This window comes from Haemaphysalis longicornis, unplaced genomic scaffold, assembly GCF_048455015.1.
Source record: "Haemaphysalis longicornis isolate Haplotype H1 unplaced genomic scaffold, Haemaphysalis longicornis Haplotype H1 scaffold_1, whole genome shotgun sequence".
Lineage (NCBI taxonomy): Eukaryota > Metazoa > Arthropoda > Arachnida > Ixodida > Ixodidae > Haemaphysalis > Haemaphysalis longicornis.
In genome coordinates this window covers 194,904,389-194,930,176 of record NW_027526203.1, presented here as the reverse complement: position 1 = coordinate 194,930,176, position 25,788 = coordinate 194,904,389, and the positions used below count along the sequence as shown (strand labels likewise).

At 48.5% G+C, this 25,788-nt stretch overlaps 1 protein-coding gene across 1 annotated transcript in view; it reads left to right on the top strand.

Moving 5' to 3' along the window:
- Positions 1-2,507: 2,507 nt before the first annotated feature.
- LOC144156248 (bone morphogenetic protein 3-like) overlaps positions 2,508-25,788 on the top strand; it is a 46,990-nt gene continuing 23,709 nt past the window's right edge. The window contains exon 1 of the mRNA XM_077688170.1: positions 2,508-2,622. Coding sequence (XP_077544296.1) covers positions 2,508-2,622 — 115 coding nt within the window. The remainder of the gene's footprint in view (positions 2,623-25,788) is intronic.

The following is a 25,788-nucleotide window of genomic DNA, read 5'->3' as shown; positions in this document are numbered from 1 at the left end:
CAGAAGTAAACAAGTATTTGACAATGGCTAGGCTTTAACCTTCAACCCACGTAAGAACACTTGGGTTTCCGAGCAATCTTTTATCTGCCAGTGTAACCGTATGAGAGCTACGCCGGCACTGAACGCCATTTGAAAACGTGATGTATACGCCACATGGATCCACGAACGGGGGGATCAAAACTTGCTTCAAGTGCGCACACCTGTCCCAAGTGCTAAGGTGAAGGCAACGTGTCTTCGTCTCAAGCCCGAGACAAAGACAAGTGGGTCTGTCACGGAAACACACGCGGTTGATTAAGAGGGAAGTAAAAACTTCCTTTTTCAGCGAAACAAAAAAAATGGAAGCATGGATCGCGCAACAGAAACTGGGCTTTCTTTGAGCCCACTTTTTTCCACAGCGGAGAACTGACCGCTCCTCCAAGAGGCCCGGAAAATGCAGTGGCATATATATATATATATATATATATATATATATTATATATATATATATATATATATATATATATATATATATATATATATATATATATATATATATATATCAGACAGAAAGGTCTTTTTCTCAACTTCGATTTATTCTTGCTCCTTTTTGAATGAAGGCGTTTATCCTCATATTGCAACACACAATGTGTGATATGTCATGTTTTCTTTGTGGCGCGGTGTGCTGACCATTATCCTCTTACAATTTGTATGGCACTGCAGTAATTTGTGAGCTTTGAGAAAGCCAAGCCTCTGTTTAGGTGTTTATCGTGTTCTTAGTGATTGCGCACTCCCTACGGTGACTGCGCGTCATATTTCCAGGAATTACAGCCTGGGTGCTGAGAAAATAGTTTTATCAAGATATAAATATTTTAGATTAAGTTTGCCTTATATGTATAGCGCGCTTCACTTGTCCCTACGGCTCGTAGCTCACGAATGTACCGCATGGTCAAAAGTAAGCAAGCCTTTTGAAGCTGGCGCTGTTCTTTACCACCGAGCGTAGCGAATAAATAAAGTGACGCATTAAAACTACGTAAACGGCCAACAAAAGCCATGGCGCTACCCCATCTGTCACTTCGCCGTGTAAACAGCCGGGTAGAGATCTCATACTCTGTCAAACTTTAAAACCTCCCCTCCACCCACTCTCACTTATCATGTGCACCCGATCCCCTCTTGCCACTTCCATGATGAATGCAATGGAAGTTTGCTGAGTTCAATTTTCCCGCGTCCGCACGGCTCGCGTGCCATCTGTTGGTGCCTTTAGGGTCTTTTGTGCTTGGAGCAGCGGGGACCGACATTGTTTTAAGTTTCCTTTTTTTTTCACAGCTCGAGTTTACACCTTCTTCAACGGTATTTTTTTATTTGGTATCGTGAAAACGTATCCAACGTTATATTCTTGATTAAAATAACGCTGGTCCTCTCGGTTATGTACATGTATCGCCTCAAATATCCATGAGGTTTCCTTTACGCTGTATAATGTGGACATGTAAACTAGCCGTGGTAGCAGTTTCGGTTGTTTGGAACTGTCTTGCTTATATACGCTTTGTGTGCAAGCATTCTTTCACCTGTTTTCGGCTCGGTAGTTACATCGAGTGGCACACAGACAGACAGACAGACAGACAGACAGACAGACAGACAGACAGACAGACAGACAGACAGACAGACAGACAGACAGACAGACAGACAGACAGACAGACAGACAGACAGACAGACAGACAGACAGACAGACAGACAGACAGACAGACAGACCAAATTTTTCGCGTTCAGGTAGTCAAAGAAACACTTCGTCTTTAAAGAAACTTGCGGTCTCCATATAATTGAATAAAGCCCCAATTGTTTCAAATGCGCAGTTGCGCCAACCCTGTATACACACTGTCTCGCCCAGCCGAAGAGCTAGGGAACACCCTGCTGAGGTCAATGACGCCAGGCCTCCTTCAGTCGTTCTCGTCCTCGTGTTTCCTGCGCAACCGCAGACTCCTTTGTTTCGCATATTTGTACGAGCGGCGGCTGCATGCCTAATGACTAAACGATCGCCGAATAGCCGGCATTTCCGGATCCTTATGGTGCCGGGGCCACAACAAGGGCTCTTTTGGAAGGGGCCAGGCTTCGTTGGATTCCCTTTTGATCGGCGTGCAAGAACTCTGTGAGAACAAGCACGCGTTCCGCGCCCACAGCGCCCGGTCCCCCTCGCTCGGAGTGGAGACCGAGGGTCTAAAGAAACCGCCGAAGAGGATCGAACGAGCGGGAAGAAAGACGGAGGTGCGAGCGCGGTGCGGGCGTCGCGAGGGTGCGCAACGCCACGCAGAATCCCCCTAACGGAAAGAAAGCTGCGGCGTCGGGGAGGGAGACAAGGAGAGCCAGTTGCCTGGCAACGCATCGGCCGACGACGCTCGCATCCCCGACGCGAACTCTTCGCTGCTGCTCTTCCCCTCGTCGGAGTATTGCTCCCGCCATCGGCTCCACTCCGCTCGCTCGCCCGCTTCACCATTCGGCGGAGCGCCGTGGCGTAGCGCGCGTCTCACGCGGCTGCGATGGGCGTTCGCCCCGACGTATCCGCCGCTGCTGTGCTCGTTGACGCCTCGCTCAGCCTCACAGACTCGCGGCCGCAGGCTTTTCTCGTCCAAGTCGTGTCCACCAGCGTCGAAGGTACGGAGCGCCGATTCGTCGGCCGGCGATGAGGCAACCTCGTGCGAGACCCAAACTCAGAGGAAGAAGCGGTCGTCGGGATCTCTGCTGGCTGCCTGCCCCGCTTTCACGTCGTCAGCGTCGTTCAGCGTGCTGCTCCCGCTGACAGTCCCTCGGTAGAGGTGTAGTCCACGCGAAGGAGGAGGTCACTCACGGCGTCAATTCGCCACGACCACAAAGAGGAGATCACAACAGAGCCAGTGCCGCTGCTGGGCTGACACACGGAGCTCTGCTGCCGGCACCTCGCTGGGAGTCCGGGAAAGGTGAGTGGCCCGTGAACCACTCCAGTCGCGGGTGCGAGCGACTCTACGAAAAAACGAGGGAAGAAGAAACGCCTTTTCGATCAAAGAAAACGCCGCTGTCTGAGAGTTGCTTAATGTAGTAAGAAAAAGAAAAAAAAAAGGAACGGCTCCTGTCGAGAACAGTGTAAATTGCCAGAAATAAAGGGAAAAAACGTAACTGAGCCGTGCGTAGTGCCCGATGCATGTGAAGTTACACAAGTGCACCAAGGGTGTTGTAAAGTCTACGCCCGTCACGTCGTGTGTAGCCTTAACAATCACCCGGATCAGAATATTAGTAAGACGGACCTAAGATGAAGCCAGTACACACGAAGCGAAAAGTTTGGACACCGATGGTTGCGTCTGTCTGCTTGTGGCGATATATGTGCCCTACGCAATGAACAGTTCTTGGGTAACAGTCTAATAAAAACTTATTCCGCAACGAATAGCTGAACTGACTTACTGAAAAATGTAAGGAAAGACAGTTGGTATGAACGCTGCGCGTTACGACAACATGAGCATGTTGAACTCTTGTTTGCTTTCCCCGCATTTACCCGTTAGTTTCGTTTTACTCATCTGTGCATTAAGGTCCTCTGAAAGAAAAGCCCCTTCATTGGCTGGTACGTTATAACCCGCAAAAACTATTAAACACCACTAATATTATTACCTAACGATAAAAAACCGCATAGAATCAATCTATGATGAAAAATAGAAAAAAACAAAAACAAATATAGCTCATTAAATTACACTAGTACTTAAACCTAGGTATTGAAAGTCGCACGGGTAAAATTCCCGTTGACGGGAGGAAAACAACGAGAATATCAAGCCTTTCCATATAGGTGCTGGCAACACGCAGCGTGCTGAATCGCACAAATTGTGCCCTATGCTCCTATATGTTCTAGGCCCACAATTAGCCGACACGAAAAATTACGGCAGCTGGGCTTTTAAGGACAGATGCTAACTCATGCTGCCCGTTTATTTCACCAAAAAATTCGCTTAGCATGTTGCAAAAGCAAATTAATTTACTTGAAGGTCCGAACTTTTTCACTTATACATTATTTTATATTCTCTAATGCATTATATATATATATACACACACACACACATATATATATATATATATATATATATATATATATATATATATATATATATATATATATATATATATATATATATATATATATATATATATATATATATATATATATATATATATATATATATATATATATATATATATATGCAGCAATTCCAAAGTAACTTTTTTCTTTCAACACGAAATCACAATGAATTCTTCAACAGGCCTCTCATACCTAATTCTGATTCGCTGCACGCATAACGAGGGCCTCGGTTCTGGCAGTCTTGATGCCTCAGGGAGCTTACGAGGGTTACCCGCTAGTGGACCGCTCCCGACACGTCGTAGACGCTCGAGCCGTTGCCCGGGAGTCAAAACGTAGCTCCCCATCACCCCAATGTGCTCAGCGGCGCTGGCTACCACCCCGACGCGTAGGATAAAATAAAACGAACGTAAATACGCAAAACGGTGACGGGAGGCACAGCCTCTTGGGTAGCCTATATTTTGTAGGGCATCGGACACGTATTCCGGAGGTTGTGGATTCGGGTGCCATCGGAGAGCATGGTTTTCTCCACTTCTTTTCTGTATTTAAAAAAATTCAAAAATGAATCTATTTCAACACAAAAATATGCTGACCTACTTCCCCGTGCGCCTTCTTCGCGTCCTTGCATACAAATGGCCAGTCGTTGCTCACAAGGGAGCAAATTTGTCGGTGTTTATCGCGCCGCGAGACATTCGACTCGACTCTATTTTCTTTCCTGCAAAACTTGAAACTCGCAATGCGTGATGTAACTGCCCAGGACCTACTTTTGGTACCTGATAGTAGGCTGGGCCGGGTCATTGGTCATCCCAGATCATTTTTGATCGCAATGATCCATGATTAAGGGGGCTTAAGCTGAAGTAGCCCCACGGGCATTTTCAACAGCGTAACTTCACTCGCCCAGATTAACGAAGCAGTTCGCACGTAAGATATCTCAAGAGTAAGGCTATGTTCAGACTGCCGACGCAAAAACCATATCGTGATCTATAAACGTAAAAAAAACGGCGTGTCACGCACTTCGGTTGGCTGAGACGTGAAATGACGTCATTCTTTAAAGTTATTACGACAGTTGGCTTTCGCGTCGGGAGTCTGAACATAGCCTAATTTGCGATTGCCCGGTGTATTGTCGTATTGATGATAATCTTGCTTCTCTCGGGTAACCAAGCGCACAACGGCGCCGGCCAATCGCAAGCTGCTCTTCGGATATCTTAAGCGGGACAGCTTTAGCAATCTAGCCCAGATTTTTTAACTAAGAGGTCAGATGCACTGCGTTTTTTTTTTTCGTCGTGCTTGCGATTAGTGGGGGCTTCCTGAAAATGAAAAAGATCACGTTAGTTGACTCGATAAATATGACTCAGTTAGGGGCTTTCTAGCCTAATTAAATTCTAGATTATATTTAATTATAATAAAAACTTTTTGAGGTTGGGACAAATGCAGCGATTTCTTGATTTGATTTGATTGCTGTTTATTTAGTAAGACCCTGAAGCGTAGGGGGGGGGGGGAGGAGTGGGAAAAGGGAATAGGTATGAAAATAAGAGGGATCAAAACACGTTTGTACTTCTCGTAACAATAGAAGTTCAGTTCCGCACTTGTCACAGAATCAGTGACCCATACAGGGCTGGGTCGATCACGGATCAAACGGATTTATAAACACCATTCTGGAGAGAGGATTCTACAATTGCCTCCAATAAAGAAAGGTCAGCGCGAATTTGTCGAATATGGTCCTGTTTATCGGATATATTTTTTCGCTCCTGAGCCCTTAAGATTCCAGGCACCTGTCTCCGCCCACTTCAGTAATTATGAAGTTTCAAAAAAGCTAACACTTTAAAGGAATGGGCTCCGAATCTAAGCACTGCTTCCTCTTTATGCAAAAAGGGTCTAGAAAGCAAAAATGGCAGCATGTCCACTCCGTGGAAGATGGCGAGGGCGCGGAGTACTAGGACTCGAGATGTCATCCAAGTTCCGCCCCGAGTGACATCCGATTTGCGTCCCGACCGTCATTCGATTTGAGCCGTGAGTTGCACCTTGATTAACTCACGGCTCAAATCGAACGACGGACGGGGCGCGAATCGGGTGGTGTGCGCACGCATGGACGCGGATGGACATTGGGAGGTCCAAATGCACTCCATACCGTTACAGGCGAGGGAGTAAGCCGTTTGACTCTCTGGTACTAACTTACGGTCGTAGCCCAGTGGGTAAGGCGACTGACACTAGCTCTGTCTGGTCTACCAGGCACAGGCTCGAATCCTATCGGTGCCTGTGTGATTTTTTTGCGATTGTAAATGCTATGGGCACGGACGCGGATGGACATTGTGAGGTCCTATGGTGCTCCGCACCTAAAAACAAACACAAAAGTACGCAGCTGTCTTGAAATTGATAAAATACGTAAAACCCATGTAAAATAGGCTTTGTTGCCGTGGTCGGCCCCAAAAAAGAAGCACCTAGTTCTATCTGCCAAGCGTCATAAACTGCATGCGCAAAGTTTCTCTCTCTCTCTCTCTCTCTCTCTCTCTCTCTCTCTCTCTCTCTCTGTGTGTGTGTGTGTGTGTGTGTGTGTAAATTGGTGCAGCTAAACAAAGGGACATGTACATATGCGCAGTCATATACGCACGCACGCACACACGCACACACGCACACACATGCGCACACACACCCGCACCATCAATGTCGACAGTGTGCATCGTGCATATTTGTTTGCCCTAATTGACTGAACTGTGTGTACTTTGTAAAGAGGACCCCAAGACTAGAACAGTGCCCATTATTTGATTGGTGCGCCCCCCCCCTTCCCTACTTTCCCCGGGATCTTATGGCCTCTCGTTTTAATGAAGTGTTTCCCCCACTCCCACACACGCACGCACGCATGCTCACGCGTGCGGGAGAGCGTGCGACTAGGGTTCTGAAATTCCGCCTGCTATATATGCCACCTCTGTCGCTGAACTTTCCCGTAATTTCCAAGTGACGTGTTCAGACGAAATTACTCGGGGCACTTTTTTTTACTGCGAAACAGTATATGTTATCAGGTGATAACATCAGAAGCATTGCCGTTATCAGATGATTGCGGAGAACACACAAAGCGCGAATTGGCCTAAAAATGACCGAAAGCCGCAGCCACCGTGGCCGCCTCCAAATCCACCTGGCCGAGTAGGTGTGAATTGAAGAGCCATGGAACCCAAGCTGGTTCCATGGCTCTTCATACATGGAACCCTAGTCTTATAATTATGCTTCGCTTGAAAATAGCGGACTACCAGGAAAGGTGGCTGGTCGCCGCAAGCCGAGAATGTTTTTAGCTTGTACGCTGTAGGATTCCCGGGCGGGGTTGATTCAAAACTTGTGAAAATTCATTTGGAACACGGCAAGCACCCTCCTCCCCCAGAACAACACTGTCGGGAAGCGAACGCGTCCACACCGCACACCGCTTTGGTCCGGCAGTAAAGGCTTCGTCCCCATAGATGTCATGTCCGTATGCAAGCCACGCCACGCGACGTATTTAAAAAGCCGCCCGCATCTTCCCACGGGGGGAACTCGAGTAAATGCGTCGCATCTACTCGAGTCAAGCAAAGCGTCACGTCAAGCGAAAGCCAAGCAAAGACGCCCTTGACTGAATTCAGAACGCGCGCTCCGCCGCTTATATACGTTGAGGGGACTGCGTAAGCCGGTCCCAGTCGACAACGTTGGCGTACTTTAAAGCGGCGTGGACGCTAGGTGTTTGAGCCAAGCGCGGATGTTGCTTCGCCGGAGAACGGCACACCGGTTATATGCGCAGCGCGCCCGAAGGAGAGGAAACCGCGGGAGAGTACTGCACATGCGCCGGCCCCAGCGTGTCTGCCGCGGCTATGATGCAACACAATCCAACACAATGCACTTTAATCCAATCCAATCCAATCCAATCCAATCCAAATCCAAGCCAAGCCAAGCCAAGCCAATCCAATCCAATCCAAGCCAAGCCAATCCAATCGAATCCAATCCAATGCCCCTCGCGAGAGAGTGTTCGAATCCAATCCAATGCACCTCGCGAGAGAGTGTTCGCTATCGCCTCGACCCGACGCGCATGCGCAGTGAGCGTGCGGACTACGGACGCCAACGCGGGTGACATCGTGAGTTACTGAAATGCTCTGCATTTAAAAAGATAGTAGCAAAATACATAAAATACAAATTGCTGTCCACAGAATTGAGCAGAAGCTTGGAGGTACACCTTGCTGCTTGCCGCGATATTGTAAGCCGAAAGGTATTCAAGCACTCAAGCGTAGGCATGCTACTTTGCTGAAATAGTGTGCGCCGGTGACACGCTAGTGTGGAGAAACATGGGTTATTGCTCCCACTTCGAGCGACGTGCGCGGACTGTCCTACGTAGCTGAATGATCGCGCGAAGCCCGTTTGTGCTGCCCAATGTTTGCTTTCAGACGCTCGCCGCAACTGCCGCTACGGCGCGTCTTTGGTTACTCCTCCCGGCGCTGCTATGCGAACGCCACACCACCACCCCACGCAGAGAGGAGCCCTCATGGTTGACGAAAATTGATGAAACGCATCCGGCGTCTAAAGCGGGTGGTGTCTGGCACGGTAGGAGTGTTCGGAGGCTGTTGTGGGCGAATTACGGGCGCCGCGGAGGTGTGTGGCGTCTCCTCGGAGAAGATGTATGAGGGGTTCAGTCTGTCGATGGAGACGTGGACGTCCATCCCGTTTAGTTTCAGGGTGAAGGCTTTGTCGTCGCGATGTATTACTTGGTATGGTCCGGAGTAAGGTGGTTGGAAAGGCGCGTGTACAGTGTCGTCGCGGAGAAAGGCAGGCATGCAAGTTGCCAAGCCCTTAAACGCGAACAGAGTCGTCTTGGTGTGATGTGCCCCTGGCGACTGGCGCAGTGTGCGCATAGTGCGCCAGAGCAGGGTGAAAAAGTCGGTGGGGTCCGAGCAGGGGATGTCTGAAGCGGGGTTGGAGAGAAATTCCCCAGGTAGGCGAAGCGGTTCCCTGTATACGAATCCTGCGGTCGCGTTGCCTGAATGTCTGGTTTGAAGATGGCGCAGGCCGAGAGCGGCGGCCGGGAGAGCCTCGAGTCAGGTTGAGTGAGGGTGGAGCATGATGGCTGCTTTGAACTGTGAACTGTCGATGGAAGCACCCGATCATCCGGTTGGCGCAGGACCATACCTCAGACCATCGAGTGAAACGATCAATCGCTGTGGGGCAATAGCGGCAAGGTCCGAATGGCGGAATGGGACAAACAATGTCGATGTGGACGTGTTGAAACTGTTGCGACGGCAAAGGGAATGCCCGGGGCGGCGAAGTGATGTTCATGGTGATTTTCGCGCGCTGGCAGTGGGTGCAAGTGCGTGCCCAGTTGCGGCAGTCACACTGCATTGCGGGCCAAACGTAGCGGTCAGTTACAAGACGTGCAGAAGCGCGAATGCCGGGATGGCTGGGCTTGTGTAACTAGTGGAAAAGGCAGCGGCGATGTAGTGAAGGCACGTATATAAGGTCTCTATCGTCGGGTGGATATGTCGCAGTAGAGGCTTTGTGTCGAACCAGGGGGAGCGATTTGTTGAAGCTGGAGAGAAGAGCCGTTCGCGAGCAGCTATTGAAGTTCGTGCGCCCGTTTTCTGAGCTTCCGTGAGGGCGTCAGTTGTACGGGTAGCAACTAGACAGCGGAGACACGGGAAAGCGCGTCAGCGACCACATTATCCTTCCCGCTGATGTTGTGGATGTCTGGTCTGCGATAAAACGTGCGATAACAGACGGTTCTGCTGGACTGGTGGGGGTTAATGGCGGCGTTGAGAGAAGGCGTAGGTGATAGGTTTGTGGTCGGTATAGATGGCGCAGCGGTGTGCCTTTAGGATGGCACAGCATCCTCGCACCGACTCGTAGATGGCAAGGAGCTCACTGTAGTAAGCTGGCCAGGCCGTCTCCGCAGGGGTTGAAGTTGTACCGGCGGAGCTACCAGAGGACGAAGGCGTCTTCGGGCTGGGAAAAGAACGCCAGTGGGCAGCATTTGTTGTCAACCCGCTGCATGAGGGAGGCGCCAACGACGGTGCCAGAAGCGTCAGTGAACAGTGCCGATGGAGCAACTGGCTTTGGGTGAGAAAGCAGGGTGGCGTCGCAGAGGGTAGCTTTGCAGTCTTCCGATGCCTGTTTTAAAGCTGGTGTCCAAGTGACAGATTAGCTGCCTCTTAGGCCAGCCAACGTGTCGTGGAGACGGGCCTGATATGTGCCCGCTTTAGGCACGAAGCGCCTGTAGAAGTTGAGCATGCCAAGGAAACGGCGAAGGTCCTTTGCAGTGTAAGGCTTGGGATAGTTTTGCAGGGCCACGATGCGGTCAGGCAGGGGTCTAGTCCCTTCTGAAGAAATTTGATGGCTGAGGAAGGTGACGATGTGGGCGCCGAGCCTGCTCTTCTGGACGTTGATGAGTAAGCCGTGGTCGTCCAGGCGCTGGAAAAGTTGGCGAAGGTGCTTGTGGTGATCCTCTTCGTTGCTAGAGAAGACCAGAATGTCGTCTAGATAGACGAAGCAGAAATGTAGGCCACGGACGACGTCGTCAATGAAGCGTTGGAAGGTTTGTTCCGCGTTCCGGAGGCCAAAACTCATAAGAGGGTACTCGAACAACCCTTCGGGTTGTTCGAGTACCCTCTCATGAGTTTTCCGGAGTACCCTCTCATGAGTCTTCGGGACGTCATCCGGGTTCAGCGGGATTTGCGTGTAGTCTTTTAGCAGATGAAAAACTGAGAAGATTACGGTGCCGTGTAAGCGGTGGGAAAAGTCCTGTATGTGACGAACGGGGTACCTGTCGAAGATGGTGCGGGCGTTGAGGGCGCGGTAATCACCCCAAGGGAGCCAGCCATTGTTCTTCTTTGGTTCTTGATGGAGCGGTGATGCGTACGGTCCCTCCGAGCGGCGGATGATTCCTTCGCGAAGCATTCAAACCCTTCTTGGGCAATTCGCAGGCGGTCCTGAGCTAGGCGACGTCTGCGGCAGGAAACCAGTGGGCCGGAAGGAGTACGAATGTAGTGTACGGTTGTGTGGCGTACCTCTCGAGAACGTCCGCTAGGCCGTTTCAGGTCGGCAAATTCTGCGAGAAGGGCATGGTACAGTGATTGATGTTCAACGGCAAACACCTTGATTCTGGGCTGTTGAGTGGTCGTGCACTGGCCTGGCGAGGAAAAACCTTTTGTGGTGTCAATATGTCGGTCGTGTGACAGTCCGGTAGGAGATTGTAGTACGCCTAGAAGTCGGACCCGATGATTGGCTCTGCTACATTGGCGATGACGAGATTCCATGGAAACTCACGCCGTAGGTTTTTCGGCTGAATGTTAAGTCGGAGTTAGCCGTAGGTCTTAATGCTTGAGTGATTTGCCGCACTGAGTGGGAAGGACGTGCAAGGACGTTTGTCGCGCAGGAAGGCTCGTGGATAGCAGCAGATGTCGGAAACGCAGTCGATGAGGAACCGCTGCTTGGTGACTTTGTCGGTGACAAAAATGCGACGGCCGCCAGGTTGGCAACTCGCGGCCGTCTCTCTACGGGCTGCCGTTGGTGTTTTCCTGTCGTGGAGCTGAACATGCTGGTTGACATTTCCGGGCTGTATCGCCGAAGCAACGATGGTAGTAGCAGCGGCCGTTGTCACTGCGATCCGATAAGTCGGCGTTGAGGTTGGGGCAACTGTGGGCGTTGATGCAGGTGTTTTTGGATAGAGTTGAGACGACAGGTGGTGTCGTCGATAGGGCGCACGAGCTCAGGGGTGGGCTGTGGTTGGTCGACGGCATGGGCGCTGAGTAGCGGAGAAGGTGAAGAGACTTGGACGATTCGGTCGGCGATCTCGGCGAGTTGGTCTAGCGGTAGAGTCGGCTGAACCCGGAGGATGCCCTGTGCGTGCGATGGTAGGCGCTGAAGCCACGGGGTTCGGAGGATGAAGTCGTCGCCCCGCATGTTGCCTGTAACAGCGCGCATATTGCGCAGGAACTGTGATGGCTTGCAGTAACCGAGCTCTTCCTGCTGAAGGGGCTGACGCACTTTCTGGTCTTCCGAAGGGGAGAGCCGTCGAGTAAGTTCCGTCTTCAAATGCAGGTAACTGTCGTTGGTCGGAGGACTTGCGAATATGTCGCGGAGCTTAGTCGCGTAACGGGGGTCGAGGCTGGCGACAATATAATCGTAGTGCGTCTAGTCCTGGGTTATGTTTGCCCGGGAAAACTGTGCCTCGACTTGTGCGAACCAAGCTTCAGGTGAGTCTGGCCAAAACGGTGGAAGACGTCCGGATTAGCGCCGGCCGCAGGATCGTTTGAGCGGGGTTTTGCGGAACGGAGTGGGGCGTCGGGCGAGTGCAGCTCGTTTTGAATGCACTGCTGTTTTTTCTGAAGTTGGTGTTCTTGGGATTGAATCAGCTGTTGCTGCGCTTGGAGTTGTTGTTGGAGTTATTCAACTTGCTGGCGAAGAGCGGTGGCTTCTTGATCGGCAATGGCGGTGCGATAAGTTTGTTTTTCGGGTCACCAGATGTAGAGCAATATGGGTTTATTGCCTCCACTCAGTGGCTGGGGAACAGGGCGGATGTCAGGGAGGCGGGAGGGTAGATAAACTATACAAACTCTTTCATTTTTATTTCGCTGGTTAAATATTGGACATTTATTCACCAAATGCTCACCCCCGTGACTTATGTTTCCCTTCTGCTCTATATGCACCTGGCTGGCGGTGTTTTCTATTTAATTTGAACAAAGCACTTATTCTTAGAAATTCAGTTTCTGCAGAGAAAGGTCAGTATTCAGTTTTTGAATGTCTGACCACTTCGGACCATTAAATGTTTTACCATAAGAACAGCTTCAAATTTGTTGCCAGGCCCAATGACGAGATTTAAGTTTTTGAAACAATGATTAGGGAGTACACGAATTATGCAGCACTCATAAAGCGGGTACCGATTGTATTTTGACGCCCACAATTTATTAAAACTCCAGGATTACCTTCCGTAGCGCTTCGCCTCGCCAAATTGCCAATTTTAAATGTAGATTCTGAAGAGCTTCTTCAAAGATCTGAGGCGTAAACAAAGAACGTTCCCGAATCAATAAAGAATGTAAATAATATGTGAGTTTACTACACTCATTCCAAGGCGAACGTGGCCTCAGTTTTGGGTGAGAGCTTGAGTGAGTAATTTTGGGTGAGTGCTTGTCGATATATGCTCTGCTCGTACTCCTTCGGGGGCTTGTTCTTGTGCACCAGTGGCCCCTGACGAATCAATGTTATTTATTGTAGTTTTTATAATTAAATTTGGACACTTCTTATTTGACGCAGCATGAAAACAACGCTAATCATCCAGGTTCGCTAATAAGAAAATCTATTGAAGAGCGGACTTACGATAATGGGCCAAATAAAAACTCCGCAGAAATGTTCGAATCTCGAAAATGTGAAATTTTACTGAGACGTCTACAGAAACACGTCAAAATTACTAACGAAAGAAGCAAACATTGACTCTCAAAATAAAAATCGGAAAATGTCAGCAATTTTAGAGACTAAAACTTTATAACGCCGAACCTTATTTAAAACTGTCTAGACTTTTTGCTGCAGCACTGCACCATTTCGCGATGAAATCATTAAAAACACGTCGGTAAACGTCAATAGCATCTCGCGCGTCGGGTGCCTCCGGAACTTTGATAGTCGTGCTCATCGGCTCCCTCACATGGTTGCGAAGAAGACGGCTTCTTTCTGGCGACAAAACCCTGTTGAGGGACGAGAACTAGCGCTCCACAGTGGCTGTTGTGATCGGCAGAAGCAGGAGATGGCAGATGACATCTCGCAGGCTGGGGATCGCAGGATTGCAGCGGCATGGTGAGGAGGAGGAGCAGGAATAAACGTGTCTCTAAAGCAGTCAGCCCTAGGCAAGAGTCATCCTTCCAAGACCCGTTGAGTCCGTCCAGCTTCTTGGCCTCTCTGCACCAGCCAAAGCTGGTCGTCAGGGTCCCAGCTGAACAATGCTCAGGGGAGGGGAAGGGCAAGGGGGTAGGGGTGGGGGTTCTTATCGCAGCCCCACATGGTATGGTAGAGGGTGCCCGGAGCCTCGCAGGAGCGGCATTGCGACAAGTACCGAGTAGGGACCAGAGTGTGGGCTCTAGTGGGGTGGGGAAATGTGTTTGCTTGGATGCCTCGGAGGTGGCGCTCTTGTTCGTTAGTGAGGCTTTTTTGCGCACGGTGATATATATGGTTCCTTCCAGACGGTAATGCTGGGTGATTTCGTGGAACGACAAGAGGGAACAGATCTGTCACTGCTCGCCGAACTCTCTCGGGCACACTGATGGGCAGCTTCGTTGCCAGACACTGCGGAGTGGGCTGGAGCCCAAATAAATCCTTACGGGATGTCGAGGAGGTTGCTGGAGAAGAATTATTCTGGCAGGTCGTGACATGAAACCGCTGGAGAACGTTCTACATGCTTGTTGGCTGTCTGTGATGATTATTTCTGCATAGATTTGTGTAATGGTGAGGGAGATTGTCGCTTCCTCCACCTGTAAAGAGTGGATTGTGGGAATTGATATGCATGGAAAGAGGTCTTCGGTAGCAGAAACCACAGCGGCCATAGCTCTTCGCCCGAGATACGAAGCGGCGTCTGCATAGACCGTGGCAGAGTTTTGGCCGTATTAAGGATCGCTTTCACTCGGGCTTCTCTACGAGCTTGGTGATGTGTCGGACGCATGCGGCATGGTGAGGCTGAACGAACAGAGATGTTAAAAATTCAGTGGACGTCAAATCTTCCCGAAGTCGCCTGAAAATGTTCCACTCTGCGTCCAAGTTGCTTCCAATTTCTTCATCTCACCGCGTACCGACTACTGGAAGAACTGCTCTCCAGTCTACAACTTGTTTCTTTTGCGACAAGCACGCGTAAAAACACCGCAGCGTTTTTTTTTTACTGAATTTTTTATAACATTTGCTTTAGGTTGTACCCTTGTTTCAAATATTGATTAGCCGTGTTTGTATTGAAAAGCATTCTCCCTTAGTACATATCGCGCCTCGAACCCCATCCCTTCCTTTTTCTTTTCACCTGACGTCCACTGCAGCTGAGCTTCCTATGAGGCTTCATATTTTCAGAGAAATTTGGTCCCTGGTTGGGAGTAAAGCCCCTGAGATTAATATAGACAGGATCGTATTTTCTCTTTATGTCTCGCTTTGGACGGCAACGTGGCATTTCACTCGTCCTTTTATTAGGGCTTGGCTAAACTGCCGAGACGTTCAATACAAGAATTGACATGAGTAAAATTTAGAGATTTAAGGGGGTGGGGGCTGCACACACCCTCGCGGGTGTGTAGCGAAGTCCCTGGCTCCTACGAATACCGGTTAATCAATTATTACTGCAAAGGGGTATATGTATAACCTCCGTCCCCCCCTCCCCCCTGAGTTGTCATTCCGCTCCGGGCCTCCCCCTAGTGACCGCCGAGCCCTCTTTCGCAACTGTTATGCACGTCGCCACCACCGATGCCTCTTTCATACGTTGCGCTATTGGCTAACAACGGCGGCCGCGTCGTTATCAGATTGTGGCGGAGAACACACAGAAACGCTAATTGGTGTAAAAATTACCGAAAGACGCAGCCGCTGTTGCCTCCCCAAATTCCACATCGCCGAGTAGGTGGTAATTAAGAGGGTGGGGGGAGGGGGGTGGGTTGTGGTTTGCCGGAACGGAAAAGGAAAGGAAGTGCACTGGTGATGTTTTTGAGCTAGGCAGGGAGCTCACCTGCATACAACCCAGTGCGGGGAACGGGAAGTAGAGGGGGAGTGAAAGCATAAATTAGAGAGTTAGAGAGATTGAGAAAGATAGAACAAGATATAGGCCTGTCAGTCCGGGCACATCAGTCAGTAAGTATCACTGTGAATTGAAGAGCCACTTGCCTGGTTGGAAGGCCGGCGTGAGCCCATAATTCTTCTTCAACTTCAAAGGTTTTCCGAGCGACATTTTCGCAGGTGTATTTCGCGCCTCAGTATGCACCCATCACCGGTTGCCGGTTCATCTGTTCACGGGTTGCGGGGGGGGGGGGGGTGAGAGAAGTAGGGCGTGCACGCATAGCTGGGTTCCATGCCTGTACCGATAATTCCAGTTGTGCTGTTTATAGGTTTAAACATGGAAGTCTGATGGCTCCATGGGTCCTCTCAGCTGTCCTCCGTAATCGAGCGGTTTCGGTCTGGGTTGGTGTGTTACGCAGACAATAAGATGCCTACGAGGGAGGAGGGAAACCGACAGATACATGTTTGTCATCTAGAATGAAGCTCTGGACCTTCCAGCTCAACAGAAGCGCGAATAGGCGCGAAAACAATAGAAAGCCGCTGCCGCCGCCGTTGCGTCCGCTAGTTCCAGCTCGTCGAGTAGCTTCGAATCCCTCCCGGATGAACGGCAGCATGCCTGCTTGGAATGCTCACATAGGGAAATATTGCTCTTGTTCACCTTCAAGGGCTTTTAGAGCGGCATTTTCGACGGTTTCTTCCGCTTCTAATCCCGCGCACATTTCCGGCTGCCGGCGTGCATGGTTTGGAGGGCGAGGGGAGGGGGGGCATGCATGCTAAGCTATAGGTTTCGTGCCCTTACTGATGACATGTCTTGTGCTGGCGGGAGGTTTAAACGCAGACGTCAGACGGCCCAATGCGAGTTGTCCGGTGTCCTCTGACTGGTCGAGCGGATTGGGTTGGTGTGTTACAAATACAGTAAGATGCCTACGATAAAACAGACAGTTCCATGTTCGTCCGCGAGGCTGAAGCTCGGGTTCTTCCAAGTTTAATCCAGGTAATTGGCTAGAAAGAATGCTCAGTGGCAAATTACGAATAAACGTGTTTTGTGCCGTGCACTCCGTGGACTGCATACTGCTTCGCAGGTAATTCATCTTCACAGAGTGGAAGGGCACAATTTTTTAAAATTTGCTTACGTACTTTGAAGGCGAGAGCCTGGCGATACTTATCGAAGACTTTTCTGCCGATACGTTGTTTTTCGGTACCTTTCTTTGGTTCCATTTCGTCGTCTTTTGTCGAGAATAACTTCTACAGGCAGACTCTTCATAACCAGAGTTCTCAGGGGCTGGCATGCAACTGCTCCACTGTCTTGCCGTCACATTTACCTGGTACGCGGTATGACGTCAGCAACGTACGCACTAGGCGGACCCTTGTTTCACCACTGGAGATGTTCCGAGGTTGCACGGTGGTAACGCACTCGGCTTATCGGGAGACCCGGGTTAAATGTCCAAACGAACCCGAGTGTGTTTGTTATTTACTCTTTACAGCGGTGGACATTTTATGTACGGGAAAACAACAACGACGATGGTTTTTTGCACAACGGGGCACTTAGGACTTTCGCCTTAAAAGCCACAAGGTCCTCGTGTTTGCGACAGTTTTTCTCAGCTGTCTCCACCTGAAACAGATGGGGAAGGTGGGTTTATCGGAGACTGGATGTTTTATAGTGCATGTCGCGCCTGGCGAGGGAAGGGGGTCACGTTGAAATTGCAGCCTTTACTTAATGCCCAGTTCGTGTTCCTTGCGGTTTAAAAAGTATTAAGATAATTTTTTTTCTGTTCAGTTAGTAAAACGATGTTAATCTGCTCATATAAAAGGCTTCGAGCTGGGGTGGCACTGACACCTTCAGTCACCTAAACTTAGCGACCAGTGTCGGATGATCCAGGAACCTGTATCAAGCGTCTGTCTCAAGCAGTGGATGTACTCTGGAACGAAGAGCGCTCGAGAGAGAACACTCAATGTAACTGGTGTCTGGTTTGCTAAACTGGGTGACCACGACGGCTGGGTGCAAGACAAGGGGAACAAGACACTACTGAAGTTCATGCACGAAACTGGACTGCATGCTTTCATATAGACCTGCCCACCAAACAAACCTCGCTTCTTGATTTCCGTATTATCTTTGATTTTCCCATCTTTGATTTTTGTGCACTTATCCTTTCCTTACTATCCTTCCAAATGCCCTGTCTTTACGTTTAGTTTTGTATGCGATCACGAAAAAATCCCGAAGCGACAAGAAAACTAAATGGGGGACTCTAGGCGGTGAGAAGGGGGAGGGGGGAGGGGCGGATACTTATTGCGTAAGATCTGTGGGACAATTGTGGATCCTGAGTTGTTGCATGCCAATATTTCTATGCGAGCATTGGCCGATTGCTTTAGCTGTCTGGCGCTCACGGCACGTGGTGAGTAGGGCGCAGCTTCGCTTCTCATGCGCTAGGGAAGTTTGAGATTGTGCAGACCACACCGACGTAGTCGAACGAACGAATGCAGTCACTCAACGTTACTCTTCCCCTTACACTATTGCTTTACGCAGTGTTGTACGGAACGGCGTTCCAAGGAACGGCGCTCCTGGCACTAGTTCCTATTTGGAGGAACGGAGGAACGCCACCGTTCCATTAAGGGTCGGTAAAACTGTAACGGTAACTCGTTAGATTTTTGAAGGAACGGCAGGAACGGCGTTCCTTCTGCAAACGTTACATCGCTAGGAATTGGCTGTTTTTGATACCAAGGCTCGAGTACAAAAGTCCACGAGTCGCTACTGTGTTTCTATTCCTATTAGCTGGCCAATTGGCTCGCCCTTTAGCGGAACGTGCTTCCTCGAAGGTCAAATGCAGAAGAATAACCAAGCAGCGGGCCGCAGCTTGTGCTTGCTTTCATGCCGGTTGAGCTTACGCGGCACTTGACGGGTGAATAGCGCAGCCGCGAGAACTCTTTTCACCTTTCATCGTTTGTCTGGGGAGGCCAGGATGCCCTTCTGGCCGATAGAATTGTTCCCTGCCGGAGAAAGGCTTCTAAGTCTGAGCGGCGCTGCCGGTACGTTGTGAAACCACCACATATTGTCGGGGGTAATTACCAAATTAGTGCGCGCGAGCCATGGGGGCGCTGTTGTCGAGGGAGTTGCTCTCGCTGTAAGGTCATTCGAAGGGTCACCGGGTTTGCAGGGTCACCGGGTCACCGGGAATTGTTCGGGATTGCAGGTTTGGACCCCAGAAAGGAAAGCGCGAGCTCGTTGTCGTCAGTTGCTTAATCGTAAGGTTTAAGCTATCGTGGATCCCAGACAGTTCTACGCGAGACAAGGCGACCAACGACATAAAGACAGAGTTGGCTGTGGTGACCGAGCCATGCAGCGCCTATTTGGCCATGTCGTCCGAGCCCAGGGATTTCCTTTTTTTTCTATTGGGGGGGAAGAGGGGGGGGGGGGCAGCAAACCCTTCCAGCCGAGGCACCGGATGAGCTGCCGCGGTACCTGCTGGTACCAGTTGACTACCTGCTGTCGCAGATTAAGAACTTCGAGCGTCTCAACCAACTTTTCTTCAAGTACAACACTCCAGTACCCTCAAGCGCTTCCGTGGAACGGCTCTTCAACATTGCCAACAAAGTGTTGACGAAAAAACTGGTTCGTCTGTCTGACTCCAGCAAGGGACTCTACTTGCGACTACGCATTCCGGCATTTTCCCCTCAAATTGTTTACACATTTTTTTCCTTCGTTCTAATTTTTTTTTCTCTTCTGCTATATCCTGTAACTTTCGGTTATGTACTTAACTTTATTCTGTTTGAAGAAACAGAGAATCGGTCGTCTCTGTACCACAGCACGTGTTTTCTTGTTTTCTCATTACTTTTTATTTATTTGTGGTTGTTTCTTTTACTTTGTAGTGTCGCACTTTGTGTCCGACTATATTTTTTATACTGTAAATGTTTCTTACGCGCGTGATTGGGCTCCGTGTTATTTCCTGTGCTTTTCCTTTACACGTATTTCTAACCACCGCAACTGATTCGTGCGTCGCGTCCACATACTTGGCTATCTTTGCTTGTTTCCTTTATCTACCACCTTGATTGCGTTCGGCATACTATGTAATTCTGGTGCATAGATTTCGTGTGTGACTACGCTGTTTGCTTTTTTTTTTTTCTTGTTATCGTATTCCGATCTAAACTTGGATTGCGAACCTCGTAGTCATTACTTGTTCTGCTGTGTTTTGTTACTCGCAAATTTGTGCTGCATGATCCGCAAAGCTTCACTTTTGTAACCCTCTTACTCAATATTAAACGAGCATTCATTAAAGGCCTATGTATTGTTCCTTTCGACGGGGTTTCTAATGCAAGACATTTAATTACGTTCCTGCATCTGAGTAAGTTTCTATTCTCATATCTGAAGCGCAGTAACCGTACTGCGTCTTTGTAAGACCGAAGTGGGAAGTGTCATATGGTTTGCACCTATAATTGACGAACACCAAAATCGCAGTTAGACATAGCTGAAGTTTGTCCGGTGCTCCTTGAAAAAAAAATCGTCTAGGAGCGTTTCTCTGGATTCTTTTTCTCTTAAGATAAATTGCTGCCGGCGGGGTTCATATTCCTATAATATACGCAGTTCGATGTGAGTTTCAAATTTGTGACTTTATTTCGCCTCAGGAATCCGACGCCATATTATAATATAAAAAATGCAATGTAACGTTAATGTAACGACACGTTCCGATGTTCGAAGTGGAACTGGAACGCGTTCCTTTCGCAATAAAGGAACTTGTAGCGGGAACTCGTTTCAAAATTGGGAAGGAACGAGGAACGAGCTTTCGTTCCTGTTTTAGAGGAACGTGTACAACACTGCTTTTACGTCAACCTACAGGCGCATAGTTTTAAATTCGTTGTTTCAGCTTCCTTTGAGCCCTGGAGCCTTGCTTTCTCAATGCTGAAACAGCAACTCTTGCATATTTCACATTCCACCAAACTCGCCCAGCTCGTCTAACTCATTCTGCACAACAAACCTCCTGGACTTCGAATGCGTCGGTTGAAAGCTCTCACCAGGCATCCCATTGCGAAGTGTCTTTTACTGAAACTGTCGACGACGAGACTAAACTATTTATGTAGCCCGTTGAAAGGCTTCGCTTTCGCAGCAAGCAAATGATCTCGGCAGTTTATTCTCATTCCTGTTGTTCTTTTTACATGTGTTTACGAGGTGTCAATTTACTATCATTACTATCATTATTATTCTTCACATTACGACAACGCAGAGTGTCAATGCCTTGCTGCCTCGGTGGGAGATGCGGCTTACGCCAACACCAAATAACTAATCTTTAGAAGCTTCAAATGAACAATGAGGTAATTTATTCTCATTCTGGTTCTTTTTATGTTTTGTTACTATGACCATTATAATTATTATTAGTAGTATTAATATTATTATTATTATTATTAATTACAACCATGCAGAATACCGATGCTGGGCTGTCTTGGTATCATATGTAGTTAACACTTACACTGAATTACTACTCGCTGGAAACTTCAAAAGGACAAAGAAGTGAATTTGTACATCTCCAATTTGTGAGCGCACTGTGCAGATTATCCCATGTAAATCATTATTTGACCGTTTATGAGGAAGCATAGGGCCCTAATTTGTCTGTTATGCGCCGCAGAAAAGAAAACACCAGCCGCATTAAGGGCCCTTCAACACTTTTTTCATTTTTTCCCTAATCTTAGGTACTTTAAGAACGTGGCGAACCAACACATCCAGTACTTAGATTAGGGGGTCGCAAAGTACATCAGCCAAAAATTACTGCACTGCGCCAATCACATAACTTGTAAACTCGCTCAAATAAGCTTTCTCTCTTTCCCGGTCTTGACGTTCTTCGATGGCCTGAATTACGTCACTAAGCCCGTGTAACGGCTTCCGGCCGGTTTTCCTTCAGTTGCAGCAATGAACGAACGCATTCGATAACCACTCTTTATAAAGGCCACAAAAGCACACCAGTAAAGAAAGGCGGATCTCCTGTGACGAGCAAATCAGGCAGTGCCGCTCCTTGCTGGCGATAACTAAAGTTTTCACAATGCTTCAAAAAGCGCAAGAAAGAGTGAAAGCATTTATCAGAACTGTTGCATGGTCTCTTTAAATGGAGCCTGCAACACTTTCGACAAACGCTTTAACACTTTCCTTTGCGCCTCGAACCACTGCGAAAGCTATAGTTATCGCCAGCAAGGAGCGGCACTGCGTGATTTGCTCGTCGCATCAGATACGCCTTCCGTTTCTGCTTTGTTTTTGTGGCTTTATTTTTAAAGTTACCATCGAGAAGTGTTCATTGCTGCAACTGAAGGAAAACCGGCCAACAGCCTCTACATGGCCTCAGTGACGTAATTCGGGCCGTCGAATAACGTCAAGACCGGGAAAGAGAGAAAAAATTTTTGAGCGAGTTTACAAGTTATCTGATGGGCGCAGAACAGTAATTTTTGGCTGAGGTACTTTGCGAGCCCCTAATCTAAGTACTGGGTGTATTGGGTGACTAAGTTCTTCAAGCATTTAAGATTTCAAGAAAGTTTGAAAATTCAAGTGTTGCAGGGTCCCTTTAACTGGAGCAACGACGTCACAGTGGTTTGTAATATGATTTCATGCTATATCATCCTTTCAAAGTCTTGATTTCCGTTGATATGAGGGCTCAATGTAAACTTTTGTTGTGTCGCTTGCTGTTCGTACATGTTACAAACATTACCAATCCCCTACATCTAGCTCGGTAGGATTGCCACTCTGTCGTTATAGGCGACGTCACCAAGTGCGCGAGGCGAATGGTGGTAGAGAAACAGCCTTTGAATGCAATGCTGCGGCTGAAAAATTGGTGTAAATCGACCGGAAAATATTACGGATATGACTTTCGAGTTCCATATTTCGATCTGGTCACGTAATTAAACAATGTAACTCTCATCAGTGTTCGTTTAGTGCGCCCGGCGTGGACTGAGATGACGGCTTTTTTGCACAGAAATGTTCGTATAGGTTGGATTTTGTTTCTTTCCGGGGTCTTTGCAGTCTGATGCATACATAAACTGCATGCGATGCCGGAGCAGCTTCCTTCGCCTGTCGTAGCTGGAATTGAATTTACTATGTACGTGTCGTCCCTGAACCTTTCACGTCATTCGCCCTAAAAAGGTCTTTGTTCAAGAAAGAAAAAAAGGAAACCATGACATATTTGCCGCCTTCACCACGACGCAACGTAATGACAAATTATCTCGATCGAAGGGCAAACAGGCCACTGACGAGGTCTAGCATGTGACTTCAATAAAAAATGTGGTCTACACGTCGGCATTAACGCAATATTTGCATTGCGAGCGCAGATGGAATTCTATAATTAAACGGCATGTCGGTCGGGGACAATCCGCAATACGTCGAGTTTGCTCCCTCGGAGGTAGCGATTAGTCATTTAGGGTCACTGCGGCGAAGCCCAGACCGCGATTTCACTAAAAAAATGTCTGCGCTACTACAGTACGCAATGTGAGGATTGCTCGAGCGCGGAAACTTCACCGTTCGTTGAGTTCGCTGTTTCGGACGCGTCGATTAGTCATCCAGGGGTACTGTAGAGAAACCAAGAATGCGATTTGACACGACAAACGCGGTCTGCGCCGTGACATTGCGGAATCAGAGCATAACCTTTTGCATCAGATGAATTTTATTTGTGGGTTAAGTCCAATGTCGGGCGACCCATTTTTCATCAGGTTGGTTTCCTCGGGACCACCGATTACTCATTCAGGAGTGTTGTGGCCAGGCCCACCCGCGAACATTTTTTAAGACGAAAGTGTTTTATTCCGGGATTCACGAAGCTTAACTTACGTCATATTCGTCATGGAAGTGACTCCATGACAATGAACCAAGCGGTCTGCAAAGGGTGCACCCCTACACACAGGGTGTTCTTGCGGGGAAGCAACCTTTAGTACTAAAGAGTACGTTATATTTAGGGTTGTTCGTTTTTTCGGGTTTTATATTTTAACACGACAGTGTTTCATGCCGGGATACACCAAGATTTCACTAACGTCATATCCGTCCCGGAAATGACGCCAGTACACCTTTGCCGAAGCGATCCGCCAGCAGGACGTCGCTCGCCAAGCCCACCCACAAGACCGCCACCGACCCGTAAATCATGCTCAGCTGCAGATTTCGCTGCACATTTCACTTTCGTGTTTTACTGATTCCTATGACAGAGGAATGAACCACAGTTTCTTTTTTCGTTCAACAGCGATCGGCTCACTGCTCCCTAATTTATGCTCTACTGAGATTGCCAACCTACGGCGCACGTACTTTCACATATTTCATTCCAATATAGATTCTCCTCCCGCAAATTTTAGCGGTAGCTCGTAAAAACATAGAAGACAACGGGGGAATGTTGAGGAAGGCACGTTAACTCGCAGTTGATGAGCTGGCGCTTCCGGGCTGGAGGTTCCTGTTCACACACACACGCACATATAAATAGCAACCTGAGACCAGAACGTAGAATGTACCGCAGCTTTCATTTTGTTGTGCCAAGGAGATGGAACGTTAGCATGGCGACGAAACTTCCAACAGTTTGGAACCCCCTGGGGTGGAACAAGGTCATCGAAGCCACATCCGGTTTCTCGGCTGTTTTGCTTTAACCGACGAGAGCCATTTGCACGCGTGTTCCCGGGATGGTGTGCTCGCTACAGTTTATTTTGACGCGCTCAGGGTTAGAGGAGAAACACACCATCTTTCGGGCGCTGTTTAGACGACTGACCGAAAGGAAGTTTGTTTGCGTAGGTACGTTGGGCTAAGCTGACTGCGTTCTGGCTTTCTTGTTGTTTTTTCCCTGGGGAGTGCCAAGCTGAGATCTCAATTACAGGTGGTTGGCAGGATCATATCGGGATGCAGCATTCACAATGGTGTCTGCGCTTTTTCAGATGTACTCATAAAAGTAGCACGTGGATGTTGCTGTTGGTGAGGACACGTGGGTGACTTACATCGTAGCGCCGAACTACACGACGTTGGATTTTCATCGGCAGCAAATTTTCGGGGTGTCCCTTCATGGTTTGCTCTTAGCGGGATTTCTGCGCTATGCCCCGTAATCAAAGCCATAATGTCAATGTCATCCTCCATGGCAAAAAAAGAACCCTTAACGGCGGCTTTGCCGTATTTTGTTTTCATTGGTCCGTTTCTAATAGGTGTGCACGAACAACAGTTCTTTCGTTCACGCGCTGGTCTTGGCTTACTGTCTTCTTTGACATTTTTTTTTCTTCGAGAAGGGGTGCGTATTCATCAATACACTGTTTTTCGAAAGTATTCTGTCGATCGCTTTGAGAACATTGCCACACATGATTGTCTGAAACGTACACCCCTAGTAATGCCAATGATGGAGGTACGCCCGTCCAATACTGCGGAATCTAAACGGAAGTTTTTAAATGTTACATCCAGAATTAACTGTTAGTGCATATGGAAAGCAGAAATTTGGGAGGAACGAATGGTAAGGTATTCAGCTGCAATTGTGGATGAAAATTGAAATGATGCATTTCTGACATTCACGATAAACACAGAATGAAAATGCCTGGGCGAACACGACATTTGCATGTATTAAAAACCAAGGTGTAATGTAAAAGAGCGCGACACGTTGTGTTAGGTTAGAAAAATATGCAGATTAAGCCAGCAACATGTTATTTCATAGATAAATTACGTTGTTGCCCACCAGCTATGGTGAACTCTCTGTTGGACGATGGGTGAACCAGCTTTAGGTTATGAGTAATATAACTGAAATAATTAAAAAGCGTTGATAGAACATTTTAATGAGCTCTGCCCCATACGATTGTATCAGGTCATAATTCCCAGCGACGCATTCCACAAGACACCGTTTTCTAGCGGGAATCACACGGATCTGAGTGCATGAATACGAGGGACTAAATATTTATCGTAGGAAAAAAAAAAACTCCTGCGTTTTTGCAGCCGGGCCCTTTCCATAGGGGCGATTTCCCGAGCAAGCCGGGCGAACTTCCCAAGCGTTGTAGTCCCACACAAGGGCCGAGCGCCAGGCCGGGGAGTCGCTTGT